General features: G+C 35.1%; 1 protein-coding gene across 1 annotated transcript; it reads right to left on the minus strand.

Annotated features, from left to right (window-relative positions):
* Positions 1-22,528: 22,528 nt before the first annotated feature.
* On the minus strand, positions 22,529-23,423 carry LOC122732200 (mitochondrial import inner membrane translocase subunit Tim9-like). The gene is made up of 3 exons (XM_043972322.1): positions 23,373-23,423; positions 22,677-22,797; positions 22,529-22,593 (listed from the first exon to the last, which is right to left on the minus strand). The coding sequence occupies exons 1-3, from the start codon at positions 23,421-23,423 to the stop codon at positions 22,529-22,531; spliced, it is 237 nt and encodes a 78-aa protein (XP_043828257.1).
* Positions 23,424-23,653: the final 230 nt, after the last annotated feature.

Raw genomic sequence — 23,653 nt, forward strand, 5'->3', positions numbered from 1 at the left:
AATTTAAAGGGAAAACACTGGGCAATTCAGCAGTACTTCGGATTTAAAGGGTTAGGGTAGGGGAAATTTCTTACCCAACCGAAAGATCAGAAGTGAGGTTCAGCTTTCCTCTTCGTGGTCAGCCATCTGTTAAGGGCTAAAATTCTAGCTAAACTGTCTAAAATATCTAATGAGTGGTCACCAATAAATTAGAAGCTTTAGCAAGAGTTAGACTTTTAAGCATTTATTAAGGAGAATAAGAATTTTGGTAAAGAGAGAGAAAGGCCTAGATTCCTATCTATTAAAGGGAGAGCACATTTCTAGCTCCGCTCTCCACCAGAGTCCAAAGGAAAAAGCCCGAGACTGAGCGCCAGTCTCTTCCTTCCTCCTCCCACTAGCCCGTGTCACTTCCTGATGCTAAAGAAAAGACTCCTGGTCCTGCCCTCAAAGACCTTCCCTTCAAGGGCAGAACTCCTCCACAGCAAGTCTCCAGCAGGTGGCGTCATTCCAATCGTTACAAGTATATGCTCTAATACTATCCTACTTGTATGAGTTTGTGTATATTTACATTTTAGGTCTTGTACATCAAAAGGTAAATATCCTTGTATAGGAGATAGTGACAGATTGATGGGTTTGTTCTTGCAATTGACCACTTGAATGTATTCATTATTTCTTAACCATAGTTACTACATCCATAAATACAAATGCTTACTTGCCTTTTGTGACTCATGAATGTCTTATTAATCCTCCATATTGAGTTCAAACATTGTAAGAGGAACCATTATTTAATTCTTTCAAAATCTTCTGTATACTTGTTCAAATATTATGCTGTCAACCTTTCAATGTTTTGTGTTTTTCCATGTATAGAACAGTTACATTGTCCAGTATCGTTCTTGCTCCATGATTAGTACTAGTTCAGTTGTTTAATAACATCTTTTATGCCATTTCTCATACAGAGATCATTTTGCTATTGTCCTTTGAATTATTTATCATTGCCATTCCTTTTAGACTGCAGTATTCCCACAATTCACAGCTAATTCTCATAATGTAAAGAACAAAGGACAATAGCTAATAAATATGGATTTTTGTTCACCTACTAACTTACTATGTGGGTGGGTAGTCACATATATATGTGTGTGCATATATACATATTTATACACAGATATAAACATGAATACATATGTGCATAAATGCATATACAGGTGTTCACATGTGTGTGTATATTTGTATTTCTGTATGTGCATATGTGCATTTGAATACATATACACATACATTTATGTGTAAATATATATATATATATATATATATATATGTGTGTGTGTGTGTGCATATGTGTATATGTGTATTTGTATTCTTTGGTTTCCTTAAAAATTCTCCTTATTTCCAGGGAGGTATGTGGTTTCTTTTTGGGGGCGGTTGGGGGGGGGGGTTGGAGGAATAGCAGCATGGGATCAAGAAGAAAAAATTAATCAAAATGTTTTATTTCTGATTATCAAACCACAGATAAAGGTTATAAAGGAGAACTAGATGCAATTTCATTTAGAAATTGTGAAGTCCCCTGGCAAACTCAAGTACACTTGTGAATAAATACCAAACATGTTCTAGGCATATTGTAGGCACTCATACATTTATTGATTGATAATCCAAAATAATTTGAATTTGACTTTGAAATGTATCATATTGCAAAGTTTCTCATACTTAAACTAATGCAAAAATTAATTTCCATTCCTAATAATATTGCAACTGATTCCAAGGTCATAACACCTTGAAGGATACTCGTGGGGTAATGGAAACCAAAATGAAATTTTAAATTTAGTAAAAATGATCAGTGAAGGGGGAAGAGCAAAGAAGGCAAATCAGAGGCAGTAAGCATGCTGGACTCTTGCAACATACCCCTCCAAATAACTTTATAATAATGCCTCAAATGACATAATGGAGCAGCAAAACCAACAAGAGGTCATATTGAGACATATTTTCAGCCTAAGAAAAGTTAGGAGGACCACAAGAAATGTCTGTGAAACTGGAGTGGTGGCCTGTCCAGAGTGCACACTTATATGGGCATCAGTAGCAGCAGCAACTGCTTTGGGAACTCAGCCCAGAGTATGTAAGTAGTCAGATGACTGATCAGAAAGAGATGAAAAGGAACCTCTTGCTGGTACTGGGTGTAGCCACTGTTGATCAATAACCATTACCTATACACAGTTCTAAATTGAGGGTTTGGGAGAGAGAACAATGTTTGTGGTTGGTCAGAAGGAATCAGAGATCTTAGTCACAGTTTCAAGGCAAAGAGGAGTGCTAGTATGTAAGCTACAGAAGAGCAGGGTACCTGGACACAGTTCTAGGGCTAAAAGGTATGCTAGTACTCCCAACTGTAGGGGAGCTGTCATCTTTCCTGGATAAAGACCAGAACACAGGCCAGGAAAAAATCAAAGACCTCTTCCTGGATCATATCATGGTAGAAACACTGAAAACTTGCAGAACCTCATAAATGGCTCTGAAACCAGCAGTTCAAAAAAAGCTAAGACTTGGGCCAATGCCTCACCTCCCACACCTGAGCAGAGAAGAACTTTAACAGAAAGTTCCAAGTCAAGAAATAGGCTGGAAAATAAGCAAAAACAACAAGACATTTGACAATAAAAACTCCTATGGTATCAGGAAAGACCAAGACATAGATGCAGAAGAAGATAATATTGTGAACAAGCTAATCTTCAAAGGAAAAATGCTAATTGGACGTTCCTAGAAGAGCTAAATAAAGAGATGAAAGTAGAGGAAAAATTGGGAAAAGAAATTAGAATGATGCAAATAAATTATACAAAGGGAATTAATAGCTTGGCAAAACAGGCACAAATTACTGAAGAAAATAACAACTTAAAACAGAATTAGCTAATAAAGGGGAAAAATCCTTGAAAAAAAAGAAGTCGTTAAAAAGCAGAATTGGTTAAATCTAAAAAGAAGTATAGAAGATCCATGAACAGAACAATTCCTTAAAAATTAGAATTAGACAGATGGAAGGTAATGATTCCATGACATGGCAGGAAACAAAAGCAAAGTCAACAGAGTGAAAAAGTAGAAAACGTGAAATACCTCATTGGGAAAATAAATAACTGACCTAGACAAAAAATAAAAAGGAGATAATTTAAGAATTATTGGCCTTTCTGAAGGGCCTACCTGCAAAAAATGATAAAAAGACATAGACATAATATTTTAAGAAAATATAAAGGAAAACTGCCCTAATTTCTTAGCTCCAAAGCGTAAAATAGAATTAGAAAGAATCCATTAATCACCTACCTTTTAGGATTTCCACAAATCATCTCCCTTTCAGTTCCCAAAATTAAAATTCTCATGAATATTATGGCTAAATTCCAGAGTTCCCTAGTCAAGAAGAAAACATTGCAGGCATTCAGAAAGGATCAGTTAAAATATCATGGAGTCACAACCAGGTTCACGCAAGATTTAGTAGCATCCATGTTAAAGGGCTTTGTTATTATATATTATGTAATATATTTTATGATATTCTGGAAGTAAAGGATATAGAATTACCACCAAGAAAAATCTACTCAGCAAAACCAGCAGAAAGGAAAAAAAATGTTTATTAAATAAAATACAAGACTTTCAAGCATTTGTCATGAAAGAGAAAAGAGCTGAATAGAAAATTTGACATTTAAACACAAGACTCAAGAGGAGCATAAAAAGATAACCATGAAGGAGAAATCATAAGGAATTCGGTAAAGTTAAACTGTTCACTTTCCTACATGGGAAGATGATTTGTGTAATTCCCAAAAATGTGTCATCTTTAGAGAAGTTAAATTGAGTTTACATAGATTGAGGGCATGTGTGTGAGTTTCTTATGTTGGAATGATCTCAAAAAGATGTAGGGGTAAGAAAGATGTGCTTGAAGTGGGAAAAAATTAAGGGATATGTAGAAAGGTGAAGTTTTTCTCATATAAAAGATGTATGCAAAGAAGAACTTTTATAGTGGTGGGGAAAATGGGTTCTGTGTGTGTTTGTATAAATGTATGTATATACAGACATTCCATTGTGTATAGAAATTGATCTTACCCATTTTAATATATATGTATATGCATATCCATACAATACAATGTATATATATGCACACATATGCACATACAGTATGTGTACATGCATGTGTGTATGTATATATGTATGTACACTCCAGCGTATATAGAAATCTATATTACCCATTTGGGAAATAGGAGGTAAAGGGATTAAAAAACAGGGGTGGAGAATGAAAAAAATGGAGAATGAAATTAAGGAGGCAGTGGTCAGAAGCAAAACAGACATTAAAGCATGGGCCAAATAAAAAGAGAGAAGAATAAATGAAAGAATATGTGATGGAGAGACATACTTTAAAAAATTATAACTAAGAATGTGATTGGGATGAGTTCACCCATAAAATAGAAGCAGATAACAGAATGATTTAGAAATCAGAATCCAACAATATTTTATTTACAAGAGACATACTTGAAACAGAAGGACACACAAAGTTTTAAAATAAAGGGCTGGAGAAGAATCTAACATGCTTTGGCTGAAGAAAAAAAGGCAGTGTTAGCAATCATGATCTCAGATAAAGAAAAACAAAAAGTGACCTAATTAAAAGAGACAATCATGGAAACTTCATGTTGCTAGTAGGTACCATAGATAATGAAATAATGTCAAAAGTTTTTAATAGTAAATGTCTTTGATGGTGACTCTCACAAGCTCCAGATAAACCTGTCCACTCACTCCCAAATAATGTGGTAAAAAAACAAAACAACAACAACAACAAACAAAGCAAAGCAAAACAAAACAAAAACAAAAACCAAAAAAACAACAAAAAACAAACAAAAGCAGAGCAGCCTAGTGCACATAAGAACAGAGTGAGACTATTTTTCAGCAAAAGAGTTGCAATTGTGATCACCTAATGATCAAGCTGAACAGCTCACCATGCAGTCTGGACCCAGGCAGGAACAGACAGTGCTTCCTGTGTGCCTCAGAAACTTCAGCACCAGTGGCTTCTTCTGAGGCTCCGATCTGGTGAAGGGGTTCAGCGGTAGACTGGGGTAAAGTGGAGGCAGTCTTTGTTAGAGTTGGGGCAAAGCGCCCTGGTTCTGAACCAGTGGCCTAAATCAAGTAGTGGTGGCCCAGGGGGGGAGGGGCATAGGCACACCAAGCTTCTGACCATAGAGAATCAGAGTTCAATCAGACTTCTGTTTCCGGGTCAAAGAGAAAGCAGCTGTGATTACTCACCGGCCAGGCAGGCTGAGAAGAAGCCCAATCACCCCCTGGGCCATGCTGTAGCTCGAACAGTGCATCCTGGAAGCAGCACTACACTTTAAGAAGGAGTTAAAAGCTAAGAAAAAGGCTGCCAAGATGAAAGCTCTGAGTGGAAATTCAGCTTCATACACCTATAAGCTGTATGCCCCCCTGAACATCACTTCACTCCTCCCCTTTTCTTCATTTGTAAAATTGAGTTAATAATAGCAGCTACCTCAGAGGCTTAGTATGAAGATCAAATGAGGCAAAATATGTAAAATACTGTGGAAAATTTAAAGTGTTGTTTAAATTCCAGATATATCTGTCTCTTTGAGGCAACTGGTCATTCTGTAGCTAGAGTGCTGCGCTGGAAACAAAGGAAGACCTGTGTTCAAATTTAGCCTCAGACATTTATTACTTATGTGACTTTGGGCCAGTCACTTTCACCTTTGTTTGCTTCATTTTGTTCAACTGCAAAATAGGATATCAAGAGCACCTACCTTGCAGAGTTGTGATATTTGTAAAATGCTCAGCATAGTGACTGAAACATAGAAGGTATTTTAAAAGATGCTTATTCCCTTCCTTTCTCCTTAATTACCCTCCCCTCTCTCTTTCTCTCTCTCTCCTTGTCTCTGTTTCTCCCTCTTTCCCTCCTGCTTTAATTACAGTTTAACCATCAATTAATCAATAAGCTTTTATTAAGTATCTACTATGGGCAAGTCATTAGCTTAGATGCTAGAGATATATTGAAAATAAATGCAACAATTTTTATTAACAAGGAACTTCTCAAATTACAGTCACTGAAGTGGGTTGTTCTGCCTCTTAAATATAGTCCCCTTTTCCTCTTTGTCCTTTATTACAAATTTTAAACTACTAACATGCTTTTCCTATGGTATTTATTTACAAGGGAAAAGAGGACATAGTGATGAAGCTTAGGGAATTCAATGTGGTTCTGAAAGAATTCTACCTCAAAATTGAATTGGACAGCTCCCAAGTTCCTGAGCCATCCTTAGCTTACCAACATCATCCTGAGTTTAATTAACTGCCATAATTTCCTGTATAACTCCAGTACATGCCTCTCCTGGTTCAGTCCAAAAGATATTGGCATCTTTCTATCAAGAACAGTCCCTTTGTTTGGGGAATTTCAAAAAGAAGTATATTCAACCTGTATATAATTCCAGGAAAAATAGGAACCTCTTTATTAATTTTTTGGTATCACACTAAAAAGTCTTTTCACAGTAAAATTGGTTACTGCCCACCAAACTCCTTGGTGATGCCAGGATGTTACTCTAATAAGCCAATTCTTTTCTTTGAGTATTCACTTCCATCTCCCATTGCAGTGACAAAAGGGAAATTAAATAAATACTCCTTGAAATATAGAGACAACCACCTCTCCAAAAATTTTTTTGTAAAGATCACCAACCCCTGCCACTTTTCATCAGGTAAGCTACACTCTGATTTTGTCTAAGTCATATCGGTGCAGGATAAATGTTTTGTCAACATCTCTGCTTATATGATAATTAAAATAAATAAATGACATTCTTGCTGGCCCTAGCACTGAACAATTTCATCTCCTATTTTCATACTTTTGCATAGGTTATCTTCTGTTCCTAGAATGCCCTCTCCTCACCTCTGTTGCTCAGAATCTCTAGTTTCATTTAAAGCTCAACTCAAATATCACTTTCTATGTAAGGTCTCTCCTGATATTGCCTGACTGCAGTCCTAGCTTTTCAAATATTTTATATGCTTCTTTAGGTAAATATCCCCCATGATAGAATGTAAGCTTGTAGACGACACAGACTAATTCATTTTTGTCTCTGTAAATCCACAGCCTAGCACATTGCTTAACATATAGTGAGCTCTAAATACATTCTTCTTAATTGGTTACTTGGTCAATTTGAAATCCACCTGGAAACTATAAATAATTATGATTAAAATCTTATTTTGATTTTCTTTAAAGCTAACATATAAAGTATAAAGTTGCTTTTTTTCATGTTAAGTAAAACCAAACTGAAGGAGCTTTCAACAGAATTTCTTTCCCTTGAATGCCACCCTTAAAGCTATGCAGATAAAAAGTGGAATACCAGGTTAATTTTGTCAACTATGAACCACTGTGAGAAAGGGTAGATGCACTCACTGGAAGTCAGTACAGGGAATAGAATATATTACATAGGTGTATAGCAAGAAGTGATGGCATGTGTGTGTGTGTGTGTGTGTGTGTGTGTGTGTGTGTGTGTGTGTGTGTAGGATGGATCTAATTTTCATAAATTGTAAGTATGTGATTACCACAGAGTTGGAGGCTATTGTCAAAGGAAAAAAAAAAGTTAACTTATAGGGCCAAATTAAAAGATATGCCATATGACCTTGGGCAAGTCACTTAATTTCTCTTGGCATCAATTTCTTCATCTGTAAATTTAAGGCATTGTACTAGATGTACAATGTCTCTAAAGTCTTTTCCAGTTCTAATTCATCATATTATAACCCCATAAATCTAAATCAAGATGAGAGCAGAGAAAGTGACCTATAGAATAGATTTTACACATTCCAATGGTGATCAGGTATTTAAAAAAAGTACTTTGTCCCAAGCACTGGTTTTCCTGTCTCAGCTCTCTTTTTTCTCTAAGTCATACTTCATATAGGTTTCAAAGTAATTTTCCTAAAGCACAAATCTGACTCTCTCACTCCCTTACCCAGTGAACTGCAGTATATTCCTCTATCTTCCTTGATCAAATGAACATGTTTCTTGGTTTGATATTTAAAGCCCCTTTTAACTAAGCCTCAACCTATTATCCCAAAACTGACTTCTTACTATTCCTCCATTTCTCACTGCAGTCCATTTGTCTGTGTGCCTCAAAGCATAGAATGAACTCAATCCTTAACTCTGTTTTTCAGAATCACCCATTTTCTTCAATGCTAAACTATAGCACTGCCTTCTTAAATGAAGAATTTCCAGGTACACTCAGCTGTTTCATCCCCACAAAAATCACAATTAAAAAATATATATAAGTGTGTGTGTGTTTATGTGTGTGTGTATACATACACCTTATAGGCAGTATATTGCCATTTCACACACCTTATAGGAAGAATATTGCCATTTCCTGCTAAGATGTAAATTATTTGTGGGTAGAAATTGTTTTTCTTTTGATTTTGTATCTCCAATATCTAGATCAGTGTCTGATAAATAACAAGTGCTTAATAAATATTTCCCAATCTATTGGAGATAGAACATTTTTTAAAAATGAAACTCTTTCATTACAAGTTCACATTCTATCAGGAGAGATACTAATTTACACAAAAACAGATAAATAGAATAAAGTCAACAGAAACATGTGGTAATTAGGGAGGCCAGAACAACTGGGAGGAATAGGCATCAGTATCAAGAAATGAAAGAAATTTATCCTTTTATAAGGACCTGAGAATAAAGATCTTCCCAAATCCACACAAGAAGGAAATATTAAGCTTTCAATAATATTGCACAAAATTGTGTTGAATTGAACAGATGAATGTAAAACTTGAAGAGGAAAATAAAATGGACAGGCCAAGGTCAATATCCAGAGGTCTAAATAGAATTCTGGCATACTGTTATGGTTCAAGTAAAGCCAGAGAAAGTATTTGAAGAACAGAGAAGAGATTGGAAGAGTAGCAACAGAATCCTTCTGAGGATCTAAAATATGCAGGAGAATAGAAAGAAGAATATAACTGAAGAATAGAGATCCTAGCACATGTGTTGCCTGCCTCTCATCTGACCTTAAGTTCCCTGTCCTTGAGAGTTGGTAGTTGGGGCTACTTCTCAGAGCAAAGCAGTTTTCTGAAGTTGCTAAGTCCTACTGATTGTAGGGAAAGATTGGTGCTCTTGAGAGCCCTCATAGTGAAAACTGAGGCTGTGAAGTCACCAAAATTACTTGGTGGCATTTATCAACTGGCATATGTTCAGTGGAAGGTATGCTAGATCTGGAATCCCAGAACTCAGGTTTAAATCATGGTTCTGCAATTAACTCTATGTAACCTTGGGTAAATTACCCAATCACTATGGTTTTACTTATCAACAAAATGAAGGGGTTGGACTAGATGTCGTTAAAGGTCCTTCTGATGAAGTTTTTAGTTTTTGCTTTGGAATCAGCTGCTTTATTTATAGCAACAGGATGAACCCCAACATCCAAATGAGGCAAAGCAACTAAGCTGTGGTTAACCAAGGAGATATACATGAACATGATTACCACAAATCCACTGAAGCAGAATGACAATGACACCCACTCATGATAGCTGTTGCTTTTTGTGATTCAGATATTAAATAGTAAAGTAGACAAAAATGTCAAATGTAAAAGAAAAATGGGCACTAATAATGTAGTTATAGACTAAATCTTTTTGAAACTCAGAACTATCTAACTTGATTTAATGGAATAAAGTGGAAACTCATGAGGGAAACTAAAGGCAATGTGTATGTGTGGGAGCAAAGTTTCAACCTGGATGTTATTACAGCTCTCACTTTTCGGATCTTAATTTTAAAATGTGAAAGGCCACATTTGGCTTTTAGATATGCCCACATAATTTCTCTTGAAAATAGGGAAAATTATATTAATCTTTATAATAGCCTTTTCTTTGCTGTTTGGCATGTAGAATGCTTTCTCATTCTTTTTTTTTTTTGTGCATAGCTTTGTGCACAGAATTGTTAATCTCTACTTCTCTAAAATACATTTTTCTCTACTCTTTGTGAAGTTTTTCTTTCAACAATTTTCCCATTCTTGTTCAAAGATTTTCTCAAAGTTCTTCAACTTTATACTTAAAACATTTTTCTTTTATTTTTATTCTATGCTTCCTTCAAAAACATTTATTATACTTTTTTACACTGATCTTACTCAATTCATTCAATAAATATTTAGTAAATACCAATTTTGTGCAATTCATTGTAGCAGGTATGGAGACACAAAGAAAACAACCAGCAAACTATCTATCATCTATCTATCTATCTATCTATCTATCTATCTATCTATCTATCTATCTATCTATCTATCTATCTGTCTGCACACATACATGTACACATACAAATGCCTATGTGCATATGTATCTATGCATGTATAGGCATAGACACAAGCACACACATGCATACATGTGTATGTACACACCCTATATATCATATATATTTGCATATATAATATATATACACATTTGCATTTATAATATATAAATGAATGAAGGGATAAATAGATGATAGATAAGCATAAAAAGGCAAATGCATGGATAAGTAAATAGATAAATAAAAAAATAAATGGATACATAATCAAATGAATACTTGAAAAAATATAAAGACAGATAAATAAATTGGTGAAAAACAAACAAATAAACTTCCCTGCCCTAAAAGGCATTAAAAATTGACAAGTACAAATAATTTCAAAATAGAAAGACTGCTAACAGGAACATCAGGAAGGCTTTCTGTAGGAAATAGAGAATAAACTAAGGTTTGAGGTTAGACCAATATCCTAAAAGAAGGAGACGAGGAGGAAGTGCAAACAACTTTATGGGCATTAAGGATAGTGTGCAAAAACATGGAAGTGGGAAATGGAATGCTGTTTGGCCACAGTTGGTCTAGATTCTATAATGTATGAAAAGGAGTAATGTGAAAGAAGGCTGAAATAAAGGTTGGATTTCTGAATGTGAAAAGCTTTAAAATGGAAAGTGCTGAAAAATTTCTTTTATCTAACAGAAATTTTTTTTTGAGTAGGGAAGTGCCATAATAATATTTTTTGAAGAATCTTTAATCATTAAATCATGTTTTTCTCAGCTTTTCGGAGGGCAGATTAGAGAGATAGGGATACCAATTTGTAGGATATAGAAATAATCCAGGAAAAAAGATGACAATGGCCTAAATGAAAAAAAAAATGGCCATTGAATTAGAAAAGGGAATAAACGAAAGAGTATTGTGTAAGTGTAGCCTTTTGATCTCTGGACTTACTCTCTCTCCTAGCTTGGAGGTCAAGTCTCTACCATATAACTAGCTCCATTATCCCCTCAGGGCTTTAAGAGTAACCTTAAGGGGTTAGAAAACTTCTCTAATCTTATCCTATCTTGTATTTTCTCTCTATTATCAGTCACCAGTGATAGATAATATATACTCACTATCATCAATACCAGTGAATAGTGTCCCATTATTATTTTAAGCAGTTGATTTCTCCTCAATATTGATGAACCAATTAGCATCAATTATCGTTTGCAAAGACATATATACCAAAAAGATTTATCAAGATCAAAAAATTAAAAAAAGGCTCCATGATGTGGGGAATATTCCCTCCTCCATACTTTCATCCATAGTGAAACTAAGATCAAGTATAAAATTGTAGTATCATAGATCCTTCTCACTATTTCAATTCCAGGTGTGGCATAGCTGAAGGACAAATTGCTCTCTTGTGTGCTGAAAACAGCATCTTGAATGTTGGTTTGATCCACTCTCATGCTCGATCAAGGAGGTTACCTTTTAGAGCTGGCTTTTTCCTAGTCTTGATCAGTGGTGACACAGGAGTACCCATATGCTGGTATTCAAAAGAGGAGGCCAAGGAATAGAAATGTACTCCACCATCATTGCCCTTGTCCCCTACAGATCAAAGACATATTTATAACTCATGGCACATAAAAGAGATTTGTTCTATTATATGAACACTTATTTCTGTCTCAGCAACCAATTAAAACACTTTCCCTCATCAGGCAGTAGGCCAATAGGAAATAATCACAGGATTTTTGTACATGTTCTGAAGGGTAGGGATTTATAATCCATTTTTTCAGGAAATAGGCTTACTAAGCAATAATATGGATTGCCATCAAGCAGGACAGAATGCACATTCTAGAGGTACTGAACCGTATCTTGGCCAGTTCCCCATTATATATGTAGAAATGAACAAGATTTGGCATCTGATATAATGATGGTTGAGGAATAGTGCAGAGCTAGCCATTCTAATTTCTTCAACTAGAAGAATAATGGTAACTTCAACAGAAATAGCAAAATACTGGAGGAGAATCATGGGTTTAGGGCAAAATATAATAAAATTTCTATTGTCATGCTGTGTTCAAAATGCCTACTACATTTAGGTATAGATCTTTAGAAATTATTTATTCTTATATTAATTTGGTGTTATCTGTATAGAGATAATAATTGTGTCTATGGAAGCTGATGAAGTCACCAAGAGAAAGCACAAAGACAGAAGAGAAGAAGGTTTATGACATAGTGTTGGGAGACACTAACAATTAGGGGAAGGATGACAAATGATCCAGACAAGGTGAGAAAGAATTGACAGAAAAGGAACAAGAACAAAGAGGGATCAATGTCATGTATGCCAACAGGAAAAAAAAAGATTGAGAAGAAAGGATGGCTACAGTGTCAAAAACTTCCATGTACCACACCATGTTCTCCTGAGAATTAATGTCCTTTCTTAAATATGGTTTCCAGAATTGAATATACAACTCCAGGTACCATTAACCAGGGCAGAATATCATGGGACTATCATCTCCCTAGTCCTGGACGTATTTATTCTCTTAAGACTGAATGATAGCATTAGCGTTTTAATTTGTCATATGGTATATATATATATATATATATATAATTTTCAATTTACTAAAATCTCCATTTTTTCTCAGAAAATTAATGTTTATTCATGTAGTTCATTTTTAACTTAAATATACATTTTAATTTATCTCTGTTAAATCATTTGTATTAGATTCTACCTAGCATTCTGGGCTCCTTGAATTTTGAAAATTTAGGTATCCAATCCCTTGGCTATCTTTTCCAATTTTTCATCATGATAAACATGGCACATATTCCTTTAAAGAAGTTATACATAAAATATTAAATGGAAAAGGGCCAAGCCCTGAGGGACTCCACTGGGAATCTCTTTCCTGGCTGAAATTAATCCATTAAGGTTAAGAACCATATATGTAATATCCACCATCTGTCAACTTCGGCAATTTTTACTGCCTGTCACCTATGCCTGGAATGTCTTCTCTCCTCATCTCTGCCTCCTAGCTTCTTTCAAGTCCTAAGTAAAATTCCACCTTCTACAGGAAACCTTTTAACAGTGCTTGCTTCAGACTAGATTCTTAACAAATAACTCACACATACACACATACTCATACACACATAGACATGACATGATAGAAAAGTTCATTATACAGTTTTGTACTTATCTAAATATTTTAATATTGATGCACGACATGTTTACAAAAGTTAATACAACAATCATTTGAGGATTTATTATTATTATTTTCCTATGATGATACTGGGTGATAGAAATTGGAAAGGGATTATATATATATATATATATATATTTACTTATCTGAGGAACCATACAGATATGTCTTAGATGTTAATAATTAGTGTTTATATCTCAAAATACAAATAGGGATTTAAAGTAATTAATTTCCAGAATAAGTGATAGTAATACATTGCGATATAACACAGTTCTAATCTAAGGTGACTAGAGACTCAAACTAATAGTGAGAGAGATGACAATCCTCTTGGCACAACTATTCTGTAAATGAACAGCTTCTATCTGTTTTAATGTGAAAATGTTTGCTGACGTGTTATAAGGGGGCATCTTTGGGTATCTAACATTTCAAAATCAGAGCTACGGTTTGAAATTTGAAATGTAAATACTTCATTTTACCCAGCCTGGAAAGAAAAAAGATACTTTAGGGATTCAAGTTTTTATTTATTTTATTAAATGATGCCTTTCCGATGTATTTAGGATGGTAGAAGTCATGAGAGAAGTACCAGGAAGAAATAGGAAAGGACACTTTTGCTATTTGCAAATACACTAACCTACAGGAACACTTTGTCAAAACGCTGATGGGGCAATCCTTTGTTCTCATCTTGGTAGATAATCTACGGATTAAAAAGAATGTCTTAGGTAGGAAATCATTCATATCTGTTGCCTTGGGCAAGGTCTTCCTTTCTGTTTCAAATTTTACTTTAAACTTTCAGTCACAGATAGGCAGAATGTTTCTAAATTCATGATGTTTCCAGGTTAAAAAAAATAATTCTTTGTCCCTGTGTCTTTCTTGAATATTTGCTGCAGGATTGCATGGTTTAAAGAGACAAATAAGTGCCTTACTTAGCTGAAAAGGAGGTGTTGATCAATAAAACATTCCCTGGTGCTTACTTTAAATTTATTATAAACACTTCTGGAAAGCTCAGTTATTATAACATTTGCAATGTGTATCATTGCTGAACAGTGAAAATCTTTTACTTTGGTGACTGGTTATTTTAAGCAAATATTAGAGACAGCTTGATCTACTGAATGCAACACATCCTGGTCATCATTTGTCTTCTAGGCTTAGAATTGCTACAGTTGCTTTGTGAATGAGTAAACCATGAGTAGGAGAGAGGAAGCAAAGATTTGCCCATTGAGGTTAAATAGTATGTTTTCAGCTAATGAGGTAACAAGTGAAGAAACTGTTGTATAGCTATTGTGTAGGTGTAAAACAGGGAAATATTAATGAAGAAATTTAAAATTAAGATTTTAAAACCTCAAGAACTCTATTATTATATGGTTAAATTTGTTGTTTTTGTAGAAAAAGTAAGATGTTACACATTAATTTAATAAACTGATTGTGGTAAATAAAACAATCAGTATCCACTATTCACATAATACTATCATTGTTTGATAAATGTAGAAGCTTAGAGATCATTGAATGCGACCCTCTCATTGTCCAGATAAAGAAGATGAGGTCCAGAGAGATTGAATAACCTGCCCAACTTCTGGCAGGGCTAGGAGTCAAACTGAAAATAACCAATTCCAGATTTATTCCAATGTACTAAAGGCTTTGCTCTGCATACTTTTATTTCTCAAGGGCACAAACTTTCAAATGAAGCCAATGCTGTTTTCACCACTCCATGATAACGCAGTGACCATGCTGAATTCATCTGAGCACATGTTGGTTGAAAGAGGCATCAGCTTATAAGAAACACTCAGGTATTGCACTTACATGGGGAAAGCTCATCAACTAACTTGAAAATAATCCTTTTCTTTGAAGTTTACAGGAGGCAGATTGATGTGTGTAATGGAAACAACCCTGGACGAAGACTATGATAAACTTGGTTCAGATACCATCTTTGCCACTTTGGACAAATTGCTTAACTTTTGTAATTTGTAAAATGGATATAGTAACATCTGCACTACCTACCTAATGAGGCTCTTGTGAAAAAAATTGTAAACCACTGTAAAAACCATTTATTAATGAGTTTTGTATTAATAAATTACATGGAGGAAAATAATTTTCTTATTGGAAAAGGAACAATTTGATGTTTTCTGGACCAACATTCATACAAGACAAAACCATCTGTAAACTGGCCACTTCAGGGATGTAAGATAATTTTTAGACCCCAAGTGAAGAGACTGGACAAATACTATACTCAGAGCCATCAATTGCACTTTGGGAAGAACTCCCTCTTTTCAATAAACAGTGCTTATATCTATGCCTGAACAGCTTTGGAAGAGATTAGCACCTGCACAGTACGTGAGGTCCTCCATAAATATATGCTGAGTACGAGCTCTCTTTTTTTATTTTTTTGACCTTAACTGATATTTTGAGCTATATAATATATTATAGGAAAAGTTCTTATACAATATATAAATTATATATTGTCACCTATACTTTGTTGTTTTTTTCAATGAGACAGTAAATAATTTGAGGGGGAAGAATCTATGCCATGTGCTTATTTTTTCCTTTTTTGAGGCAATTGGGGTTAAGTGACTTGCCCAGGGTCTCACAGCTAGTAAGTGTCAACTGTCTGAAGCTGGATTTGAACTCAGGTCCTCCTGACTCCAGGGTCTGTGCTCTATCCACTGTGCCACCTAGCTGCCCCTTCCCCAGTTGCATGTTAAAACAATTTTCAACATTTTTTTAAAGTTTTGAGTTCCAAATTCTATTCCTTCTTTCAACAATATAATCAAATCAAGAAGATTATTATTATCATGAAGTTAGTACAAAGTGAAGAATACTAAAATAGACAGCTTTACTGGTAAAAAGCTAAAAATTGGTAGGGAATCAGGAAAACAGGAAAACATGTAATCATTTTTTTCCTCTTTTTTGGGGGGGAGGGGTGAGGCAATTGGGGTTAAATGACTTGCCCAGAGTCACACAGCTAGTAAGTATGAAGTGTCTGAGGTCGGATTTGAACTCAGGTCCTCCTAACTCCAGGGCCAATGCTCTATCCACTGCCCCACCTAGCTGTCCCATCATTTTTTTTTACACTGATTTTCTCAGACATCTATGAATTGCTATTTTGCTGTTTATTTTTTTAGCAACAATAATTGAAAATTACACTGCAGATATCATAGAAAGGAAAACGATACTGGGAAGGGGGTTAATGGCATTGTGGTATTATCATTTCTATACAACACACAGATTTGGAAAACCAAAGTCGTTGCTCACAAATTTAAAAACCTTTGTTGATACATTTTATTAGTCAGGTAATAGTGGGAAGAGGTTTAGAGAATATAAGTAATTTTGCAGTATAAATTATGTTTACTGGTAAAGTTTTTACTATATCATCATATCATAGCTAATATGTTAATAGTCAGACATTTTTGACTTATTGGTTTAGATGTCCCACTGAGTTGGATTATTTTAAGTGTGTTTTACTCTGCCTAAACTAACCTAAATGAAATTATAATAAAACAATATAACAAAATCATAGAAATAGGAGTAGCATGTGTAATGTAAAAGTAAATAGAGAAAAATGTAAAAGGGCAATATAAAAGTGAATAGATAAAAATTTAAGTATCATCTTTATAAATGGGTCTTAAGGAAAATGTGTACTATTTTTGAAATTCATGTGATATTCTAAGAGATGCTACCCGAATCATTTAATGGACTGGAGTTTTTCCCACAGCTAATCCCTGGAAACAAAACAGTAGGATTTTTAACAAGTTCCCATCCTAGAAGATAGGGATCATGGCCTAATGGATGACAGCTGGTCTTGGAGTCAACAAAGCTTCCTTTCAAGCTCTGCATTTGATGTACTATGTGATCCTAGACAAGTTACTCAGTCTGTCAGTGACCCAGGCAGACAAGCTCTCTTAGACTCTAATTGAATAACAATTGAACAACTGAGTTGAAAGACTTTACTTAGTAGGAATTCTCTGTATCAATGTCCTAAACACTAAGACAGGTTGAGGATTCTTAACCTTTGTTGGTGTCATGGAATCTATGAATATGGGAGCTGGATTTCATGAATTTAGTTTGCTCTCAGTTTCAAACTCTAGGAATGATGACCTCACATGCAATGTTAGAATCCAAGTATCTATTCAGAACACATGGCCTGTTCTTATTTTATTTTATTTTATTTTATTTTGTTTTACTATACCATGTGGGAGATTTTCTCTAAGGTCCCTTAAAGATTCACATTTGTGATCCTATCTTCCTAGGATCCTTACCTTCTTGAGTAAATGACACAGTGGACTTTTTCCATCCTTAAACTTTTTTGGTTAAAAAGAAGTATTAATTTAGCTCAAATTCCACCTTCCACAAGAGGTCTTTCTTTGTTCCTCCCACTGTTAGTACATTTCCTTTTGATATTACTTCTTATATGTGTGTATATATATTTGCATATATGTAGTAATGCACATATGTATACAACACACACATGAATACACTGTACATGCATGCAGCCAATTAGAGAATCTTTCCTATCAGTATGTATGCATGCATGCATATATATAGGTATGCATATAGATATGGAAAGCTAAGTGTCAATACAGTATATTTGTATACTATATATGTATATGTGTGTCCATATATATTTGCACATATATACACAAAAGCAATATAAGAAGGAAAGGTACTAGCATTAGGAAGGGACAGGAAAGGCTCTTGCTGAACATGCAACTTGAACTATCTTGGCATTTTTTGACATAGCGATGGACTTGCATACATGTGATTACAGATCTTTGCATGTATATGTATACAATATATTCATATATATACATATGCGTATATATGTATACATTCATAATACACATCCCATCTTTAAATAGATGTTTGCATGTTGTCTCTCCAATTAGAATATGAGTACCTTGAGAATAGGGCTTTTAAAAAAAATTATACCCCCTAGTTCTTAGCAGAGTGCTTTTCACATAGTAAGTACTTAATAAGTAAATGTTTATTGATTTATAAGGAATAGCTGGATCCTTGGAGGTTGTTAATGACACAGGGGATGCCTCAGTCAAAAACCAACACATTTCCCCCACTACAACCATTCGTACCTCACATGGGTGGAGCAGAATCAATGTCTCCTGCTTGATGAAAGGACAGAAGGTGAAATGTTCTGCAGAGTCACTAGGGATACCATTATGGACCTCAGGAATAGGCACCCAAGTTGGCATTTATTTCTCTATCAACAGCATGGAAACTAGAGGGGACTGGTGCTGTATGAAAATCTCTAAGCATTAACATTTAAAATTTAAAATTTTAAAATTTAAAATTAAATTTTAAATTCATCTCTTTCTTTCTCTCCTCTCTCTTCTTTGTCTTCTTCTTCGTCTTCTTTTCTTCTTCTTTGTCTTCTTCTATGTCTTCTTCTTCTTCTTCTTCTTCTTCTTCTTCTCCTCTCTCTCTCTCTCTCTCTCTCTCTCTCTCTCTCTCTCTCTCTCTCTGTGTGTGGTTGTTTAAATTTATCTAGCTCTGAAAGGGAGAGAATGAGTTTCCTCACTAGTATGGTTTTGCTGTCTATTTCTTCCTGTAACTGACTTTTCTCCTCTAAGAATTTGGAAGCTATACGAATAGGTGCAGATATGCGTAATATTGATACTAATTCATTGTTTGTGGTACCTCTTAGAAAGATGAAGTTTCCTTCCTTCTCTCTTTTAATTAGGTCTATTTTTGTTTTTGTTTGTCTGAGGTCAGGATGGTTATCCCTGCTTTCATTACTTCATCTGAAGCATAATATATTCTGCTCCAGCCTTTTACATTTATTCTGTGTGTGTCTCTCTGCTTCAAATGTGGTTTGGTAAACAATATATTATAGAATTCTGTTTTTTAATCCACTCTGCTATCCACTTCTACTTTATGGAAGAATTCATTCCATTCACATTCAAGATTTTGATTGCTAACTATCTACTTCCCTCTATCCTATCCCCCACTTTTTATACTTTACTCTCACCTTTCACTCTTCCCCTTTCCACCAGTGTGTTGCTTCTGACCACCACCTGCCTTAATCTGGTCTTCCTTCTATCACCCCCTACCACTTCTTTCCCCTTTAACCTCCTAGTTAGCTATAGAGAAGTGTGTGTTATTCCCTCTTTGAGCAAAAAAGTGTTCCCCAAGTGAGTGTGCATGTTATTCCCTCTGAGCAAAATCCAATGATAGTAAGTTTCAAACAATGCTTGCCTCCTCCCTTTATTCCCTCTTTTGTAAGAGGTTTTTCATGGCTCTTCATGTTGCATAATTTACCCCATTCTGCCTACCCCTTTCCTCTTTTCCCAGTACAGTCCCTTTTTCACCCCTTAATTATGTTTTTATCATCACATCAACTTATAATCACAATTTCTCTCTAAGTATACTCCTTATAACTGCCCTAATAGAGATAGAATTCTTAAGAGATACAAGTATCATCTTCCCATGTAGGGCCATAGAGTTTAACCCTATTGAGGAACATGTTTCTTTTTTTTTCTTTCTTGTTTACCTTTTTATGCTTCTCTTGAGTCTGGTATTTGAAGATCAAATTTTCTGTTCAGCTCTGGTGTTTTCAACAGGAATGTGTCAAAGTCCCCAATTTCATTGAATGTCTATATTTTTAGTCAAAAGATTATGCACAATTTTGTTGGGTAATTGATTCTTGGTTGTATCCCAAGATCCTTTCTCTTCTGAAATATCATATACCAAGCTATCAGATTCTTTAATGTAGAAACTGCAAAGTCCTATGTAATCCTGATTGTGCCTGCTTGATATTTTAATTGTTTCTTTCTGGCTGCTTATAGTATTTTCTCTTTGACCTCATAGTTCTGGAATTTGACTACAATATTCCTTGGAGTTTTTCTTTTATGATCTCTGTTAGGAGATGATCAGGGTATTTTTCTTGATAATTTCTTGAAAGTTTCTGTTTAGGCTCTTTTTTTTGAGGATGGCTTTCAGGAGTCCAATAATTCTTAAATTATCTCTTCTTGATCTATGTCACAGGTCAGTTCTTTTTCCAATGAGCTATTTTACATTTTCTTCTATTTTTTTCATTCTTTGGATTTTGGTTGATTGATTCTCAATATTTCATAGAGTCATTAACTTGCACCTGCCTAATTCTAATTTCAGAGAATTATCTTCTTTGGTTAGCTTTTGTACCTGTTTTTTTTTTCACATTTGGCCAATTCTATTTTTAAGGAGTTGTTTTCTTCAGTCATCTTTCCCCTGATTTCTTTTCCAAGTCATTCACTCTTTTTCTTAATTCTCTTGTATAACTCTCATTTCTTTTCCCAATTTTCCTTCTACCTCTCTTACTTAATTTTTAAATTACTTTCAATAATTGCTTTTCCTAGAAACCTTTTTTTGTTTTTGAGACCACTTGACATTCCCCTTTGATGATCCACATGTAGTAATTTTGAACAGCATTGTCCTTTTTTGAATTTCTGCTTTTTTTCTTTTCTGTCATCATAGTAGCTTTCTATGGTCAAGTCTCTTTTAGTTTTTTACTAATTTTTAAAAGTTGAGCTCTGCTCCTGGGCTAGGGTACAGGGGGCACTTTCCAAAGCTTCTTACACTAGGGGCCAGGGACTGGGTCACTGACTTTCTGGGGCCTCTAGGACTGGCAGGTTGCCCACTGTGCTGTGGTAGCTTGGCCAAGTCACAACTGTTTTTGCCTGGGTTCTAAGGGTTGCAATTTGCTTTCTGTGCTGTTGCTTGCCTACTGTGTCACTGCTCTGCTGAGCCAGGACTAACTGGCCTCAGTTGCTGATCTGTGCTGTAGCTAAGAGTCTCCCTCAGGCTTACCCTGACACCACTTGCACTGATTTTCACTCCCCTTTTACACAAGTAAGACAGATTTTTCTTGAAATTATTCTAAGTTATCTTAAAATGGAAAATTGTTTCACTCAGTGTTTTTCTGCATTTCGTCACTGCAGTAACTATTTATAGGTTTATTTTAACATGGATTCTGAAGGAAACTGGGGAGTGTCAGGTAACTTCATGGCTTCTCTCTGGCATCATGACTTTACTACCATATTACCCCTGCCAATTAAAAGGCTTTAAACTCTAACTACAAATTCATTTTTACTCAAATAAGATAATTGTTTGATATAGTCATCTTTCATTTGCTACGAGATTAAAAATGTTTACAAAAACCTATCCTATTTTATGGCTATGAGTCAACTATAATTTTTCATAGATTGTTTTTTTTTTAATTTTTGCATTTATTTAGTCAACAGCATAAGTTAACTTTGGTTTACTTTATTTCATTTAGTCATATTTAAAAAGAAAATCTGAAAAATCAATAATTTCAGTGATGAACTATATATTTTCAGACTCACCAAATCATGCATGTTTCATTCTCATATTTTGTGTACAGATGCTGGGCTCCACTCTAAAGCATGCCTGTCAGTTGACACAAGTATTAATGCTAGTCATAGATGTGATTTTTCCTAGAAGCACTGCAAAAATGTTTAATGTCTGTCTTGGCAGAGGAAGGCAGGACAAGGGAGGGAGGGAGAGAAGGATAGAAAAGTAAAGCTGAGGGAAGGAAAAAGCTATACATGGAAATGACCAGTAAGTAACTCCTGTGTATGTACCAATGATTTGAGGCAGAAATGAATGATCAGGAATGTCTTTTTGATGATGCTGAGTGAATTTTTTTCATCTACATATCCAGAAAGGCTCCAGTTTGGATACTATTGTAATTACTAGTACAAACAGTCACTTGCTTATTTTAAAATAAATGAACTTAAATGTTGCCACTTCTTTTACTTTTGGTAATCCAATAAGTTTTATTTTTCTTTATGATTTAACCAATACTCTGCTTTAAAATTAACAGTCAAAATCAAAGGAACAATGTGTTCATTTCCTAATAAAGTGGCCTGGCTATTGAATTTTAAGCCCCAACAAACACATTATCTTAATATTTTCATTGCACAATAAGACAAGATTTATGATTTGTTTATTCCTCATAAGAAGCACATTTGTTTCTCCAGTGGTTTCGACTTACCAAATGCTCACAATCATTGACATGGTGAAAATATCCACAACAATTTAAAATAAAAAGAACTCCCCCCTTCCAATGCAATGTGTTGGCACTGCTTGATAGAAATGTCCATTCATATGTACTTTTCTATCACTGTTGGCCAAAGAGTCCTTCTTTGCCAGCCAGAGATTCGTTCTGTTGAATAGGATGCTTTTGAAATGTCAAAGATATTTTTTGTGTCATTTTGAAATATTTTTTGCAGACAGTGTTCTGAAGAAGTCAAATGTTCTGGTTTGACCTCTCATTATAAAATGTTGAACACAACCCAGAAAACAGGTTTCTGTGAGTTTATTGTAAGTTCCAAGAAATTTTCTGTACTGTTTAATTTGATCAGTTTCTGATATTTGTATACTGATATTCTTTTGATATGTGGATCAGTCACCCACTCAATTATGTATGTTCTCTCACAATCCCCATTCTGCACATTCCAGCTCAGCATCTGAGTCTGGGGTCTTAGCCTCCTGCATGTGGGCTCCTACCCAATAGTGCCTTTTTAAGTCATTAAAAGTTCTAAGATTCATTGTTTCAAAAAGCATAATTATTTTACTTTGTTTAGGATAATGTGAACGCCACTATATTCACAGTACTACTAATTTCTCATCTCCATGATATCATTATGAAAATGATCTACATGTGTAATCAGATTAACCCCAATTAAAATATATTAGAGCATGGAAAAAATTCCACAAATAACTTTCATAAGGTAAACCACATTTTTACAGCCACACAGTTTATGGAAGAATATAAAGAATATGAGTTCCCCCTGTGTTTATTGTGGTTTTTCTCCCTGAATCTTTATTTCATTTATGTAGAGATCTCCTGAAGTAGAAAACAGATATCGATAGATTTCAGGGGACCATGCTGGACCATGAGTAAAGTCTAACCCCATGATCGAGCTGACAGACACACCAGACACACCACTGGAGGAACTTACCCTGGCGCCTCTGAATTGGCTACAGTGCTGCTGTCTTCTGGAGCTGAACATGCAGTCAGGTGTGAGGGCTGATTGGCTGGATGGGGCGGGGGGAGCAGAAAGTGCAGGGTTACCAGTGAGACCTGGAAGAATTTGGCTGTCCCACCCCAGGGGGGAATTAGGAAGAAATCCTGAACAGCAGGAGGTTCAGTTGGGGGACGTGCAGAGGCTCTTTGTATCTAAGAACCACACCACACAAAGCTTTGCTGGTTGGTTGTTTAGTAAGTAGGCTTGAGGTTATC

Source organism: Dromiciops gliroides, chromosome 6, assembly GCF_019393635.1.
Source record: "Dromiciops gliroides isolate mDroGli1 chromosome 6, mDroGli1.pri, whole genome shotgun sequence".
NCBI classification, from domain to species: Eukaryota; Metazoa; Chordata; class Mammalia; order Microbiotheria; family Microbiotheriidae; genus Dromiciops; species Dromiciops gliroides.